The sequence below is a fragment of the Artemia franciscana genome, chromosome 3 (assembly GCF_032884065.1).
Source record: "Artemia franciscana chromosome 3, ASM3288406v1, whole genome shotgun sequence".
NCBI lineage: Eukaryota > Metazoa > Arthropoda > Branchiopoda > Anostraca > Artemiidae > Artemia > Artemia franciscana.
In genome coordinates, this window is record NC_088865.1 from 23,479,258 (window position 1) to 23,497,044 (window position 17,787).

The window sequence follows — 17,787 nt, forward strand, 5'->3', positions numbered from 1 at the left end:
AGATTAGCTTTAATCTGTAGTATTGTAGCGGATGGGGGGAAAAGGGCTGAAGCCTTAAAAGTACGTTTTAGGCTCAGGTTATGTTCATAGCGATTTAGAACCAGTGATTAATCTACTATATCCCACTGAAAGGGAGATTTTAGTGTTAACAGTGCAATATGGGTGCTGTCGGGGGTAGTTCGGGTAGTTCTTCTATTGCGAAAACGTCGATTTTTGTATGAAAAATGACAGTTTCCAAAATTGATCCATTAAAAGCTGTACTTTATCCTGAAAGGGGGGGGGGGATAAACGCCCTAATATCAAGGATAATTCTATTTTACCGTGGAAAGCAAACTCTTTTTACGAAAAAAAAAGAATAACAGTACAATCGCTAATTACTTCAAAGAGGGTAAAAAAGTTAGACAGAAAATAGGTTAATAATTGGGCAGTATCTTGAGAAAATAGTTGATAACTGCATGCTGTAAATCTCAAAAAAAGGCTTCACACATGAATCTACATTCTTAATAAATGTCCTACTTTTGCCAGAAATCCCAAGAAACCATGGGGAAATTAAACATTTCTCAAAATTTCGGGGAGGGGGCCCGGGCCCGAAGGCCCCCCCCTGCGTACGTTCTAGTCATCCACTCTCATGGCAACCGCCTGAGCAACAACGGTTAGCTTTTCATATAAAACCTTTCATGCACAAAAAATAGTTTTACGTTTAGTTTCACTGTACTATGCAATTTGTTTTAACTGCTCGTACTAGTATAAGTACGAGCTTTCCTTATTTTGTTTTCTTTCAACAAAATAAGGAAAGACGCCGTTACATGGGAGACTAGCCCATCCCAAGTTTTTCCTTCCTAATTAACAGTGAAAAACTTTGTGCGTAATTCCCAATAAAACGTATTATATCTGTTTTGAAATTTTATATTCATATGTTTCTCATCGCTAAATCAGTGTCATAAATGACGTTTCTTAATGCGAAAACATTCGCCAAACAATTCTAAGAGCCACTTTTTTTTATGTCGGGACAAGATTTACACATAATATTGAATAAAGTCTGTAATTTAACTGTAAGGGAAACTTTCAAGCTCTTTTAAAACTTTAATAACTTGAAGCCCCATTAATCAGCCACAAAAGCAGAACTTGGACTTCACGTCAGTAACAATAAATCAAATCGCTATTTCAACAAAAACAAATTCCAGATATGTGAAGAGTAACATGCAAAAATTTGAATAAAAAGTCAGCAAAAGACAAAAATAATCAAACGAGAAATTACCAATTTTAAGTTCAAAATCAGAAAAGAGTCAATCAGACGCAAGGAATTTATAGATCCAAATCCCAGGTCAATAGCTTTTTTTGGCTTTAGGTCAAAATCATCGAAAACGTGAATATTATTTCAGCCAGTTTCATTTTATTTTACAGCAGTCTTTCATTGAATAGTAAGACACATTTTATTATAAAAACAGTTGAAACACGCCTTTAAACTTGAAATAGAAATTCAAAACCATGATCGGTCAGGATTTTAGTTATTTGTTTCTGTACTTGAGCACGGAGAATATTCCTAAGCTCATTTATTGTGGACTTAGTCAAATTGGCTTGCACAATAATATTTTGTTTTTCACATCAAGAATTTTTTCTTAAAAAAAAAATAATAAATGATTGCCACATGAGTAATTTGGAAATAATTAAATAATTCAAGGTAAAATATTTTCTTTTTTTTCTTTTCTTTTTTTCAAAACGTACTCTTCATTTTAACCCATTTTTAAGTTTTTTCAAGCTAAAACTATAGAGTTCTTTATTTTTTTTTACACTTTTTTTACATTTTAAGATAATCTGAACTTTCCTGTAACAATATATGAAAAATTAAGATTTTTTTACGATACCTGTGTATCGCAACTTTCAGTCCAATCTTAACAAATTATTTTTTTTTATAGATTTTACCCTTTGACTATTTGTAAAAACATTTACAATCTTTAAGCACAAAAACTAAATTCACTAGTTATAGTGTTTATTTTCTGTTCCTTAAAAATCTTGTCAAGCTCACTTTTAAAGTGTTTGTGTTTTTCTACTTTTCGTATCAATATTATGTAAGCTGGTGATCGTTTGATGTTCATAATTTCATTTCTTATCCTCATCTTCTTATGTACTATATTGTCACTTTACCGAATAAATCTTTTATTTTACGTACTAACAAATTCAGAAGCAGCTGTTAAAGACTTCCTTGCAATCCGAAAAATTAAAGATAAGAGCTTTCAAGTTAAGTAAGTTTTGTACAAGGTTCAAGCTCTGAGCAAAATTCATTCAAAGCAAGATTAAGAGATCTCAATTACTTGACAATTAAACAGATTTATCATACCCAACAAATGTGGCTAATCCAAGAAAAGGAAACAAAAAACTAACCGATATCCTCTGCTTCTTCTTCCTCCAGAACCAGTCGAGTCGGTTTCACCTGTGGTACAGGCGAGAGATCGACTAGTGGGGATCCCTCAATTCGGTATAGATTGCTTCTCCTTGTTCTGTTTCCAGTTCCTAAAAATAATTTTACAGAAATCGTCATGACTTTAGTGAGCAATATTCTTACGAGTATTCCTGCAATTTAAACGTCCAAAGCATTCTGTTAATTAAAATTAAACAGCATAAAAAAAGGTTACCAAGAGAAAAAAAAAACAAAAAAAAACAGTGTTTTCCCCAACATAGCAAAATTTTTATTAATAAAATCGAAATTTTTTTTAGAGCTTAAAAAATTGATCCAGACTTTTTTTCCCTTTTCTAAGGGACCAAGGACAATGGAAATGTAATCAGATAGTTCGCAATATTTTTGGGTGATTGTAAAAGGATTTTTCTTTGAAGCATAAAATGGCAAACAAGTACGATTTTTTTTTTTTTTTTTTTTTTTTTTTTTTTTTTTTTTTTTTTTAATAGCAAAAATTACTACTTGCACCCGATTCAATTTTTATTGCCGCATCTTCCGAGGGCAAAGAAAAAAAAAACTTGTGTATTACAGCAACCACAATCAAGAAGTGAAGCTAGGTTAATCATAATGAAATATACCAAAATGGGATGAAAATATTACACTTTAGTGAAAAAATTATAGAAACTACAACAGAGAATTATGGAAAGCAGGCCGCCAAAGACACATTATATTAAATACCTAACCGAACCAACTCTATATATAAAATTTAATATAAAAAAAAGAAGTTTTTTTTAACTGAAAGTAAGAAGCGACATTAAAACTTAAAACGAACAGGAATTATTTCGTATATGAAAGGGGCTGTCCCCTCCTCAATACCCCGCTCTTTACGCTAAAGCTTGACTCGTTCTCACAACTCTGCTTTATAAAACAATAAAAACTTTAGCGTAAAGAGCGGGGCGTTGAGGAGGGGAATAATTTCTGTTCGTTTTAAGTTTAATATAGGAAGGGTTCTCTGATACGCTCAATCTGATGGTGTGATTTTCATTAAGATTCTATGACTTTTAAGGGGTGATTTCTCCTTTTTTCGAAAATACAACAAATTTTCTCAGGCTAGTAACTTTTGATGGGTAGGATTAAACTTGATGAAACTTATATATTTAAAATTAGCATAAAAATCCGATTCATATGATTTGTCTACTACTATCAAAATTCCGTTTTTTAGAGTTTCAGTTAAAAAACTGAAACTCTAGTTCGTTACCACGAACTGTTTGATATTTAATCAAAATATACCTACATAGTAGTTCATCTCACTCAGGCTAAGGTGATTATCTCCGAGTGCACACAGAGAACCGGTTTTACAACAGATCAAGAACAACAGTGTGGTCGCTATAATACATAAGTACCCAAAAAAATAAAATGTCAACATTTACGTGTCTATAAGATGGAAACATTATTTTTGTTCAAAAAGCATTAAAAAACAATAAATGATTACCCCAACTCGCCCTCCCAAATAAAGTCATTTTCGATCTTGTTATGACTGCACACAGCCAACGCAATATGTTGCTATTGCCCTATTAAGTTTCAAAATGGCCAAAAGAAAACCATAGCAGCCCTTTTTATCTCGAATCTAAACTGCTCTGGTTTTATAGGTGCAATGAATTTCAAAGACCAAGATTTTTATTAAAAGCATTGCTATTTTTTGACAAAAAGCAAAAAAAGGTTATAAGTAAATCTGCAAGATTACCCTGCCAAATCACATCAAGAAAGTTATTGAGTAACCCATCGGCTTACAAAAGAAAAGGATTTACTATTTTTTTTCTGACGTTACAGTAGATCTTACAGTTGTCTGATAGCAAAAAAGAAAGAAAGACATAACTTTCCATAGCCGATACTATGAAAATACATATAAGCTTCACAAACTAATTTTCATCAAACGTTTTCTAAAAGAAGTGAAGTGTATTTTTGATGAAAAACACGAATCCATTTTTTCACTGAATTGACTCTTTCCTGTGTTCTCAACGTCTCTTTTCCCCCCTCCATTCTTTGCAGATCTAAAACATATTATCAATAATTTTAGGGTTGTTAACTCGCCAAAAAAAAAAAAAAAAAAAAAAAAAAAAAAAAAAAAAAAAAAAAAAAAAAAAAAAAAAAAAGAGATCTTTTGACCAAAGTTCGTCTAATTTCCCTATAGTTATATTTTATTTTATAATTCACCGTCTAACTTGGTTAAACAATGTCATAAGTTTGTTATATATTTACGCTTTCTTAAGAGTGGAAATCCAACTCAGACTAAATAAAAAATAATGACATGAAAAGAAGATAAGTGAAAATAAAACAACGATAGGAAAGAAACCACAGGTTGCAATTCAAAGACAGTAATAGAAAACAAGAGCAAAATATAAATTTTCTGAACGAAAAAACAAATGATCAAAAATATATAAAAATTAGCAGTACTCTAAAAAAACCACAAGACAATAAAGAATGCGGAATAATAAGCAAAAAACAATGCGGAATCCAAATTAAATAATGAGAATAATAAATGGTAAAGAGGAACTAGAAAATTATTTTAGTAGAGTTCACAGAAAAGGTATGACATTGTACAAATCAATTAAAACACATTTCAATTTTCACACCGCTGCCAATAATTCACTAACCGTATTCTTGGACGAAATCAGTCAAGTGTGAAGTATCCAAAAGATTGGGCACAGGCGTACTAATTGGAACTCCAGCACCAAAAAAATCACCTTCCCACAGAACGTCCGTAGGGCAGCGCTGAGGTGTGACAACGCTACTTGGTGGGGCTGTATCTAGACCCTCTGTTCCTGGAAGCAATGAGAAACAATATTTTTTTAAATGCGCTAAAAATGTCACATGATTTCTAATTTTACTAGCTTTCGGTGTCACACTAGAAATAAAATCTCATAAAAAGTTAAGAAAAAGCAATAAACTTATCTAAAAGAGTTTAAGCAAGGTACTTGCAAAGGACTTCAGGAATGGGGGGGGGGGCATATTTATCAACTAGCAAAGAAAACACAGAGTGTAGAGCAATGATTTCCAAACTTTATATTACCACGGCTCCCTTAAAAATATTTGATCGTATGGTGCCTGCCTTTCATTTTACAGAATAATACAGACATACATTTTTTTTAGTTCTAAGAAGTTTTTAAGACAAACTCTTACAAACAAAGAAAAAAAAACAAATTTATATTATTGTCTTTTATTATTGTCTATTATAGTTTTTTATAAATAGTTTTTTATTATATATATAGTATAGTTTTATGTGGTATTATATAGTATTATATTAGTATAGTTTTATTAGTTTAGTATATTATTATAGTTTTTTATATTTTTATTATTATAATAGACTATATGTCTATTATTATTGTATTGTCTATTAGCATAGAGTTTGTCGAATATCGGCGTCAATCATGAGATAGCAACACAAGGCTCCCTGTCTGCAACCAAACGAACACAATATTATGATTTCATTTCACCTACTCCAAATTTCACTGCACCTAATGCAGAAAATCCTGCTGTGTATAAACAAAATTTTGCGAACCTCAGCAATGCTTTTAAAGCTTTATTTGACAAAATACCATATTTGCTCTTGATATATAGCCAAATATGAATTACAGAATAATTCTGAAAAATGTGTTTGAAAGAAGTATAACAAGATAATTAAATCAAGTTTTCTTTCTAATTAAATAATTAAAGTAATCCTGGCTAATACTCAGGCCTTTCCACAGACTGGTCCATACCTCCCTGGGGATGCACGCTTTTCAATTTCTAAAGCGCTGGTGTAGGGTATTATGGGAGAAACCAATAAGGTCACAAGGCTCTAGAAAGACGTCTCGGAACTGAGCTTCCGTTCTTTTCCTATGTACCTGCTTCAACCCAATATTTATATGTGTTGCTAAATTCGTACAAGTTTTTACACTGCAATAAGGTTCAGGGACATTCGCCAAGGAGATGTTAAAAATAATGACAACAAGCTAGGAAATATTTCTATGTGGCACACGTTTTTCAAAGTAACACATCCTTAAGAAACGGCTTTTTGAGATGCAGCAATATAATACTTCGTCAGTAACACGCATACTACTCGAACTAGTTATTTCCAATAAAAAAAAGATAATTCGGCAAAAATTGCAATTACTTCCTCCGTTGAAACTAGAAAATTTTCACTTGCCCTTCTGCCACTCAAAGTACCTCAGTTCACACTTAAAATACCTCTGAAACAAGCAAAAACCAGCGTTTACAAAAACACTTTTATCTCCAAAGGTACTCAAAGGCAAAAGAAATTGAAAATTTCTACCTAAAAAAATTGGAATTTTTAAACTATAGCTAAAAGCGTAGGGCGGCACTGAAATTTCCCGTAAACAATCAAGTGCGATTTTTTTTTTATGCCAGGAGGGCCACAGCTTTCATTTTTGTCGCAAAAAACTTCAGTTTATCCTGGTAACAGAAGAACAACTGATTAGTTTTGACTTTCTAGTGCTTTTTTTATATGAATTAATTTCTTCAAAGTTTTTTTTTCTATATTTTAATTTTACTCTTTTCAGTCTTTGGTAAATCTTACACTCCCTTGTAATCTTACAATGTAAATCTTACAATCTTACATAATCTTACATAATTACATAATTAAAAAAAATAATAACAAAATTTAATAAAAAAAAACTTACTATTTTGTCGCAATAATTATGGTTGTGTGATTGTAGGAATTAGTAGCCGTTGTATTTGGTAACTTGTACATGGATTCGTTACGGGTTAACGAAATATGGCCTGTTTCTTTTTGTGTTTGTTTTTTTCTAAGATGGAAAGTGTCATTCTTTTGTTGTTTATTATATTCTATTTTGTTCTTGTTTAGTTCTTTATCTTTTCTTTTTTGTTTTGTTGTGGAGATGAGGCCAAATTACTTTGTTGTAAAACTGTATAAATATGGTTGATGATGATTGTGGCACCCCGGGCAACAGCCGTCTTAAATTTTTGGAAGCTTCATTTGTGGATTTTGGTAGTATGTTTACGGAGCAGCTCCACCGGAATTATGATATTGGGATTGCTGGTCAATATGTTTCTTGTAATTCAAAGTACTTATTTAAGGATGGTTTGAGGTCCGTGAATGGTGGTGGTGATTCTGAAGATCTCAGAGTTTTCCATTTTAACTGCCTGGGTTTGAACTCATCTTTTAATTTTATAAGCGAGATATGTGAACTTTCCATTTTTCAGGTTATTGGTCTCACTGAAACATGGCTAAATGAGCATAACTCTGCTCTCTTGGATATTCCAGGGTATACATTTTATCATAGGAATCGTCAATTTCGTCAACATGGAGGTATTGGAGCTTATATACGGAGCGATATCGAGGTTTTGGTAAGAAGTGATCTAGTGCTGTTTCACGAGATGTTATTTGAGCCACTTATCCTTCAGCTCAGGCTTAAGCCAAAAGATGTTTATGTTGTTGTACTATATAGACCACCATCTGGGTCTATACCGGCCTTTTTTGATATTTTGGAGGAACAGTTGGATAAACTACCTACTGGTTCGCACCCATTCTTCATGCTTGGGGACTTTAATATTGACCTTAATGATATGAATTCGAATACTCCTATAGATTTCCTACAGCTTTGCATGTCATATAGTTTATTTCCCACTATCAATATTTGTACGCGTGTTACCACTTTAACGGCAAAGCTACTTGATAATATTCTTTCTAATTCTATATTTTCAGATCCAGGGGTTATTGTTACTGATGTTTCTGACCATTTTGGGATTTCGGCAAGTTTTAAAGTTTGTTTTCCGAGGCTGCAAGGTTCTAGACTGAAAATGAGTATGTTACCTGTGCTCAACCAGGGTAACTTAGAAAAGTTTAAACAAGAGATTTCTAATGTTGATTGGAATAATAAAGTTGAAAATCTAGATGATATAAATATAAGTTTTCAAAGATTTTATGATACATTGATCTCTATTTTGAGTAAAACTTGTGTAGTGAATCGGACAAGGTCAAGGAAAAAGATGCCCAAAAAGCCGTGGGTGTCACCTAGTCTTCTGCGGTGCATAAATAAGAAAGACCAGTTATATAGGGATTCAATAAGGAATGAAAATGATCCAGTTTGCACAAGAATTTATAAAAATTATAGAAATGCTCTTAATAAACTTTTGAGAAACGCGAAGAAAAAATATTTTGAGTGTAAATTTAAAGATGCTAGTGGAAACCCAGCTAAAACTTGGAAAATTATTAAAAGTGTTATATCTTCAACAGATCCGGTTCTGCCTGACGAAGTTACTACAAGTGATGGGTTAAAATCGAATGAGCCTGCTGTAATCTGTAATGCCCTTTCGGAACATTTTGCAACTGTTGGGGCTCGATTTTCTCGTGCTACAGTAGCTTCTGATAATGATCCTCCGCTTGAGACTTTTATGGGTACTTCTGTCGATGTAACAATGTATCTGAGACCTGTCACTCATGATGAAGTTCGTAAAATTATCTTTGAGATGAGAAGTTCTTCGGCTGGGAGTGATTCCATTAACCTTGTGGTTTTAAAAGCTGTGTTTCCAAGCATTTCACATATATTAACGTCCCTTATTAATGCTTGCTTTAAGCAAGGGAAGTTCCCCAATTGTCTTAAAATTGCAAGAATAACTCCTGTGTTTAAGGGTGGTAATAAGAATGATCTGGGGAATTATAGACCAATTTCATTATTACCTGTTGTTTCACGGGTTTTAGAAAAATGTATTAATATTAGAATTTATGAGCATTTGGAGCGTCATAAACTTCGACATGCCAATCAATTTGGTTTCAGGAAAGGCAGAACAACTGAAATGGCGATTTCATTTATTACTACTATAATTAATGATGCTCTTGATAAAAAGCTTAGGGTAGCTGGTATTTTTTTGGACTTAATTAAGGCGTTTGACACTGTTGACCATCGAATATTATTAAAAAATGTGAATTCTATGGATTAAGGGGTGCTACATTGAGCTTGCTGTGGAGTTATCTTCAAAATAGACAGCAGTATGTCAATTTGCAAGGATTTTTGTCTAGTAAAAATGTTGTTAATTGGGGGGTTCCCCAAGGATCCGTACTGGGTCCGACTCTGTTTTTAATTTTTATTAATGATCTACCGCATGTTGTGAAAGCTCTGCCCAGAATTGACGACTTTGTTGACAATGGTACGAGTAAGAACCAGCTTACTATGCCCTTATTTGCTGATGATACAACCTTGGTGTGTGTTGCCCCTACAGAAGAACTGCTCATGTCAACAATAAATGCAGCAATGAGCAGGATATGTACATGGCTTAAAATAAACCACCTTGACCTGAATATATATAAGTCAAATTTTGTTATTTTCTCTCGATCTCCGAATTTTTACCCTTGGTTTACGGAAATAATTTCGGAGCGGGGAATTATTAAACGAACAAGATTCACCAAATACCTCGGAATCAATGTTGATGAAACCCTATCATTTAAAGATCATGTGAAGTCAGTTTCGAAAATATTGTCACGTAACTTAGGTATGATGCGCAAATTAAAACATATTTTCCCCCCAAATGTTCTACGATTGTTATATTTTTCCCTGATTCACCCGTACATTTTGTATTGCTCGTCGATTTGGCTTGGTACTTTCCCTTCGATAGTTCATCCAATCCGTGTGATCCAGAATAATGCTGTCCGAGTTTTTGGTGGTGTTGGGAATCAGGAGTCTTTGAGGTCTATGTATAGTGATTTAAATATAATGCCTGCAGCTGGATTACGTGATTTTTATACGTTGATTTTTATATATAGGTATTATAGTAATAGCCTTCCCGATTGTTTTACAGGAATATTTTGTGAGAGGTCTGATGTTCACCACCACAATACTCGGATACGAGGTAATACTGAGGTTCCTCGATTAGTTTCAAGTAGGTCTTCTTTTTCACTTATTTACAGAGCTTCAAAACTTTGGAATAAACTGAGTGTAGATATCAAGGAATTAGGTAGCCTTGACCAGTTTAAGTCTTATTTACGTGTGGAGTTGCTCGGTAGGTATGCTTTTGAAACTGATTAATTAATATAAATTTTACATAGCTTATTCATTTGTAATATTTATGTATTTTTTTTTTGCTGTTGTCTTGGGGTCACGCAAGGGAGTGTATTGTTTATGTTTTTTTGTTTTTTGTTGATCTCGGTATATGGTCTCATTCTCCATAACTTCTTATTCTCCATATTGTTTCTTTTTTTTTCTTTGAATTTAGCACAGCCTCGCAAGCTTCGCTTATGTTGTGCTATTGATTAAGAAATGTTTTTTTCTAATAAAATTGTTCTACTACTACTACTACTACTACTAATCCACACTAATGGTTCTCATTCGTTACGAGTGACTCGTAAGACTCAGTCCCAAACATCGGCTACTCTTCCCTAAAAACAACCATTACTCTGGAATTACTTGTCAAATTGTATTTGACCTTATCTGTATAAAATAAGACCTTCTTTGATTTTGACCTAAACAAGCTAAGTCAAATAAAAGCGCTTGAAAATTGCCCCTGCATGACACAAGAAATTTATTTTATTTTTTTAATTAGAACTTGTTCTACGTGATGCAACAGAAAAGTCAAATCAAGACGTTGAAATAAATAAAATGAAAGAACTAATTGTTGCTTCTCAGCCTTTATTGGGTTTCACCATTCCCCTCCAATCCCTTTAAAATAGGTCAAAAATAAAGTCACTCCAGAAACAAAAAAAATTAAAAACTTGTTTAAAATGTAAAAAAACTTAGAAAATTGACCTTACAAGAAAGACAGTAAAACTGAGAAAACCCTTCCATTATACCCGTAACTGAGAAATATTGCTATTTCGGCCAAAATCCTTCCGAATCACTAAATATTCACCCAACCGAAAAACAGATTTTTAACAACTAAAAACAAGCAAATGAGGGAAACTTCACTTGGCAGGAGAAACACTAATGCTTTTCCACAGAAACCACTTTGGCGCATCCTTTTTACAGTAGTTCAATTACAACTCCTAAAGAGAATAAATTGAGTCGATTACAAGGGAGTTTTAAGTGTTTCTTCTCATCCCTATTACGCAACAATTAAATAGACCTATTAAACTAATATAAAAACTCAGTAGTAACCTTGATTGTTATTTATAATCAAAAATAAAATTATACCTAATTGAAAAGCACCATGCTTCGATTTACTCATACAACTTTTTACAAAAATAAATTACAGAATCATTTGAAGGCAAACGAGTAAACTTTTGTCTCGTCAGGCTAAGAAATTTGGGAGAAGTAGTTTGTCTAGACCAGAGTTGCCAGATGGGGCACGTTTCCCTCATTTGGGCGCTTTTTTAGGAGATTACGCAATGAATTTTTCAAATAGTGCCACTTTTTTTTCTGAAAATTGTTCATTCGGCGCATTTTCACAAAAAAGTGAGGCTTTCGGCGCATTTTTACTTTTATGGCGGCGCAGTTTCAAATTATACATCTGGTAACACAGGCTCAGACTAGTCCCAGTTAAAGCTAGGAACTAAAGATATTTAGTTCCTATTAAAGGAATTTTCCTTAACATAGTTCTTACATTAAAGATGGCTGAGAGCAAACTGCTAAGCATGATACAATTTAGAGGATTAAGAGATGCTGTAGATAAACTTTAAAAGTAAAAACAATGATTTTAGGATAGGTAGGACTCGCGACGACCGCATTTTCAAACAGTTCGTGGTAACGAACTGTAGTAATGAGCGACCCGGCTCAATAGTCACCAAAACCCTAAACAATAGAATTTTGATACCAATAGCTACATCAAAAGAATTTCATTTTAATGATGATTTTAAATATATAAGTTTCATCAAGTTTAATCTTACCCATCAAAAGTTACGAGTCTGAGACAATTTGCCTTATTTTAGAAAATAGGGGGAAACAACCTCTAAAAGTCACAGAATCTTAACGAAAATCACACCATCGGATTCAGCGTATCAGAGAACCCTATTGTAGAAGTTTCAAGCTCCTATCTACAAAAATGTGGAATTTTGTATTTTTTGCCAGAAGGCAGATCACGGATGCGTGTTTATTTGTTTGTTTTTTTTTTGTTTTTTTTCCAGGGGTGATCGTATCGACCCAGTGGTCCGAGAATCTTGCGAGAGGACTCATTCTAACGGAAATGAAAAGTTCTAGTGCCCTTTTTAAGTGACCCAAAAAATTGGAGGGCACCTAGGCCCTCTCCCACGCTAATTATTTTCCCAAAGTTACCGGATTAAAATTCTGAGATAGCCATTTTATTCAGCGTAGTCAAAAAACCTTATAACTATGTCTGTGGGGACGACACTCCCCCACAGCCCCCGTGGGAGGGGCCACAAGTTACAAACTTTGATCAGTACTTACATATAGTAATGGTTATTTGGAAGAGTACAAACGTTTTCTGGGGGATTTTTAGGTTAAGGGGTTGAGAAGAGGGGGATATGTTGGGGGAACTTTCCTTGGAAGAATTTGTCATGGGGGAAGAAAAGTTTCATGAAGGCAGAGCAGGATTTTCTAGCATTATTTACAAAAAAACAATGAAAAAATAAAGATGAAAAAGTTTTTTCAATTGAAAGTAAGGAGAAGCATTAAAACTTAAAACGAACAGAAATTTTATTACACTTTTTTATTACACTTTTATTACGTGTATGATGGGCTCAACTTCTCCTAATACCTCGCTCTTTACGCTGAAGGGTTTTTAGTAATTTCATCTATTTATTCTACGGCTTTTGTGATTCAGGGGTCATTCATAAGGAATTGGGACAAGATTTAAGCTTTAGTGTGTAAAGAGCGAGGTACTGACGAGGGGGTGAATCCCTTCATGTACGTAATAAAAACATGAGAATACAGAAGTTCGTTACGTAAGCTAATTTGTAAGTTACGTATATCTTTTACTAATAAACATTCGTAAAAAATTAAAAGTTCTAGGTGCCTTTTTAAGTAACCAAAAATCGGAGGGCAACTAGGCCTCCTCCCCCGCTCCTTTTTTCTCAAAATCACTCGATCAAAACTACGAGAAAGCCAATTAGCCAAAAAAATAAATATGCAAATTCTGTTTTAATTGTTCATCTGCGGAGAGCCAAAATCAAAACATGCATTAATTCAAAAACGTTCAGAAATTAAATAAAAAAAAAAAAGTTTTTTTTTAACGGGAACTAAGGAGCGACATTAAAACTTAAAACGAACAGAAATTACTTCGTATATGAAAGGGTTGCTTCCTCATCAACGCCCCACTCTTTACGCTAAAGTTTTTTACTGTTTTAAAAAGTAGAATTAAGAGAAAGAGTCAAACTTTAGCGTAAAGAGCGAGGTGTTGATGAGGAAGCAGCCCTATCATATACGAAGTAATTTCTGTTCGTTTTAAGTTTTAATGTCGCTCCTTACTTCCCGTTAAAAAAAACTTTTTTTTTTATTTAATCGCACTAAGGCTTCATTACTCAAGGAAGCACTGCAAGAAAGGATGGTGGATGCAGTGAAGATGTAAAAATTAAAATAGCCGATTTACAGCGAGTTTTTTAGCAGTTGGAAAAAGTTTTGAAGAATAGCAAGATAAGATGTAAACTAATATTAGGGTACTAAAGGCTACGATAATGACCAGGGCCGGATTTAAAGCTTTGACGCTTCAAGGCCCAAGCGTTTTCGCCACTCCGTTTTTGCGAGATTTTCAGGGAAACCCCCGAAAATTTTGGAATAGTGGAAGTACTGAAAAGAACGTAGCTGATGAGACAAAAGTAATGAAAGGGAGAGGCGATACCGAACTCTCAGCTGACATTCTTGGGGGACATATAACAGTTTAAGAGTGGCCACAGAATTCCTGCATAGCTTTAAAAATCCTTTTTCTGTGAATAGGCAGCGCAGCGGCGGAGTGCATCCAGTTTCTGTTAACATCAGTCCAGTTTCTGTTAAGAAAAAATCATTCGGTGATAATCTATTGCATCTCCTGGCATTATGCACCCCTAAGCCTGGGCCAATTGGATTTATTGGTAAATCCAGGCCTGATAGTAACAGGTGTCAAATATGGTTTTGAAACGAAGGCGCTTTGAAAAGTAGAAGAACATTTTATCACACCTCTTAGTCCTCATTATTGTAGATTATAGTCACTTCACTCGGCTGATAAAATATATTTATTGAAAGCTTCATGCTTGTACTGTAAACTAGAAAAATATGTAAAAGTGATCAATGCTAGGCAGCGAGAATATTTGTGTTGTGGTTAAATTGAAAGTCTAGGACAATAGTTGGTTCGGTGTGGAATCAGGAGTAAAGCTAGAATTGTGCTTTATATGGATTATTTTTCTGGTTTTGTCCTAAGGGATACAGCAGAAGGGAAGAGCATGATGTAAATGGGAAGACCTTCTTAGACTTAGATGACTTGGGTGTAATAAGTAAAAAGAGTTTTTCAAAATTGTGAGAGGTCAGGGAGCAAGGAAAGTGAAAATTGTCAAGGGCAGGATAGACAAGACATAGGAAGTTTTTTTTTTTTACAGTTGACACAGATCAAAAGAATATGAAAAAACTTATAGAACTGATACGGGGACACTAGAAGCCCTGTCATAACGGTTGTTAAATATGGTTCTGAACGTGGGAGTTTTACAGTTTTAGGAGAGTTCTAGGGTTATAAAGAAAGAAAATTTAAGAAGGGCAGATAATATTTTACAAATAAAGAACAGTTCTTTGCCAAAAATCGTGCTTTTCGGCAATCCAATTGTAGTCAATCTGAAAGCAGGGCGTACTTGAGTGGGGTGGGAAAAGGTCATAGGAAAAGCTATAAAAAAAATAGAAACTTCTAGGGTAGGGCTAAAGAGTAAAGCACTGAACAGAGTTGATTCAACCCTGGGGACAATCGGTTTATTAGTTGCCCATTTTTAATCTCCTTTGACGATCTGCTTTCAAAGGATAATTTAACTCAAAACGACAAACTGATTTAACGAATGATGGGGATACACAATCTGTCTTCTGTGAAAAGATTTTTTTAGCGATTCTTAGATTGACCTATTCCTATCCTGACATTTTAAAAAGCCCACTAAGAGAACAGATTCTATTGACAACCTACTATGAATGTAAGAATGTCAAAGAAAAATCCCGAAGGATATCAGGTACTAAAATGCCACATATACATAGTACAGGCCATGCAGCGCGGCATCAAAGGTATCTGGGAACCATGAGCTATATATTTTGTATCTCAAATTTTCATGAAATAACGTATTTTTAATTTTGTCACTGAGTCATCAATTTTTTTTAAAGGGACCCCCAAGCAATTAACTTTAATAAGTTTGAGAGCCACTGTGCTACTAGTAGTAGCAGTAGCCTATGCTTCGACAAAATCGTAGTAAAAATTTATCTTAAAAAAAAAAAAACGATTCTTATTTTATTTTCGAGATTTTTTCGAGATTATTAGAGAGGCAAATTCGTAGATTGGAAAACGACAGCTTTGCTAGAGTAATCTAATCACTATCAATTTTATGGATTTTTATGCTTTAACATATCAGTACTTTAAAAAAAATATTAAGGGGGGAAGGGCGAGACAAAATCTTGAAAAGTTGGGCAAAATACACGATGGCACCCAACCTCCTCTTTATAAAAGAAACTTATCGGTCATGAACCAGCGCAGAATTCACCTTTATTTTAAAAGTACTCCATGGACCAACCTAAATAAATATATTGGCATATGATTTTTGTTGACACAAGACGGGATTTCTATCATTCGCCTTTGAAAAAGTTCCGAAGAATACATCGCACCAAAACTCATTTACCGCTTTTCTATAATGAATTTATTTCTCTGATCGGACATTACTCCACTGAGTAGTCTACAGGGAATATTTTCAGCTTTTAAAGACAATTAAAAAATTTTCAAGTCAATATAGTAACATAGCTATTATTGAGTAGAAGAAGACATTTTCACGAAAAAAAAAAAGAAAAAAAGAGAACATTTCCATCTCGGTACCCCAAGAAATAATTTCATAATTTTTTTCCCCAAAAACATAAGAAATGCTACATAGTACAAGATATAGGCCTAATATAAATATACGACAAAATGTAATGTAGCGACCAAAACTTCTTTTTTTCAAGATGAGTCAACAAGGAACAGGAGGGCGTAGGTTAATAGGAAGTATCCAACAAACACGAGCTTTGATCTAAGAAACCCATATTTAAACAAATGAAGTACGATTTCAAAATCGATTAATCCTACCAATCAAGATGACCTTTACAAACCGTTTGGCGTTAATAATTTAAGTACTTTTTCAGCGATACTTACAGAATAAATAACAACAAATTTAAAAGAAGTAAATTATTTGTAGGCAATCAATTTATTCACAGTCAGGCTTTAGATTGAAGAACAAGAAACGAAAAAAGAAGGTTGGATTTTTGTGTAAAAATAAAAATCGATCTCGTAAGCAAAATTATACTTGTGGTTCATTTTTGAACCATAATTCTACCTTTAGGAATTTTATTGTTGCTCCTTTACCTTGATTTATTTGTCCAGTGAGATAATCAGTTCTAGACTCGAATATTTCTAAACAACTAAGAATAAGTAGAGACAACTTGCCTTGATTTGAGTCCTCTTCGACCTGTTTACCACTGCTCACTGAATAAAACTCCTCAGAAGTCGAGGACTGACAGCCTTTCTTTTGTAAAACTGGTGAACTTAGCTGACTGGAAACCGAGTCAGCTGACTCATACTCACTGGCGTCTGTATCTGCAAAACAAGGAGTTCCCAAATTGAAAATTCAATAAATGCTACATCAAGGACATCTATGGAGATTGAACCTATATGCAACAAAGCTAACTGAGAGTGGAATTTGAATTTGAGAAAAAATAGAAACATTAAGTTTTCACTTTATGCTCCGAGTGTACTAAATCAACTAACCAAAAGCAAAAAAAGAAGGGAATAAAAACATAAAAATAAGGTCATATCTTGTATAAACGTTTAATTTCGGGATAAAATTGATCAAGTTTTTATCTCTGTAGGGTTCGACTATATGTAGAAATAAAGCGTAGGTGATATACCCCCCCCCCCTTCCTACTTGTTTTTTGCTAAAGCTTATTTGTGTTGTATGTCCTATTTAAAAAAAAAAAAAAAACAGTCATAGTATTTAACAAAAAAAAAGCTTTGTTATACGACTTCTAGTGATGAATTTAAATCTTAACTCATAACGTATTAACTCATATAATAATCTTAAAGAAAACAGGAAGCAACTGTTTTGAAAGAAATGTTTCAGGAATTTAGAAATGATGACATATAAACATTTAAAGTATGAAGGACATTAAGATGAAAATATTTTTTCCCTCGCTCCATGTTAGGTATATTCATTCCTGAAAACTGGGATTTGTAGGATTTTGATTTTGGTTGTTACTCAACTATTAAGATCATTTTGTTCGCCTAAGCTCTCTTCTTTATTGCCACAC

The 17,787-nt window shown here is 33.6% G+C and overlaps 1 protein-coding gene across 4 annotated transcripts in view; it reads right to left on the reverse strand.

The window, feature by feature from the left end:
- LOC136025045 (transforming acidic coiled-coil-containing protein 2-like) overlaps positions 1 to 17,787 on the reverse strand; it is a 189,620-nt gene that overhangs the window by 61,669 nt on the left and 110,164 nt on the right. For all 4 annotated transcript variants that reach the window (XM_065700719.1, XM_065700714.1, XM_065700718.1 and 1 more), the window contains 3 exons: positions 16,928 to 17,077; positions 5,050 to 5,217; positions 2,383 to 2,511 (listed from right to left, as the gene is read on the reverse strand). In XM_065700719.1, the coding sequence (XP_065556791.1) occupies positions 2,383 to 2,511; positions 5,050 to 5,217; positions 16,928 to 17,077 (447 nt within the window). The remainder of the gene's footprint in view (positions 1 to 2,382; positions 2,512 to 5,049; positions 5,218 to 16,927; positions 17,078 to 17,787) is intronic.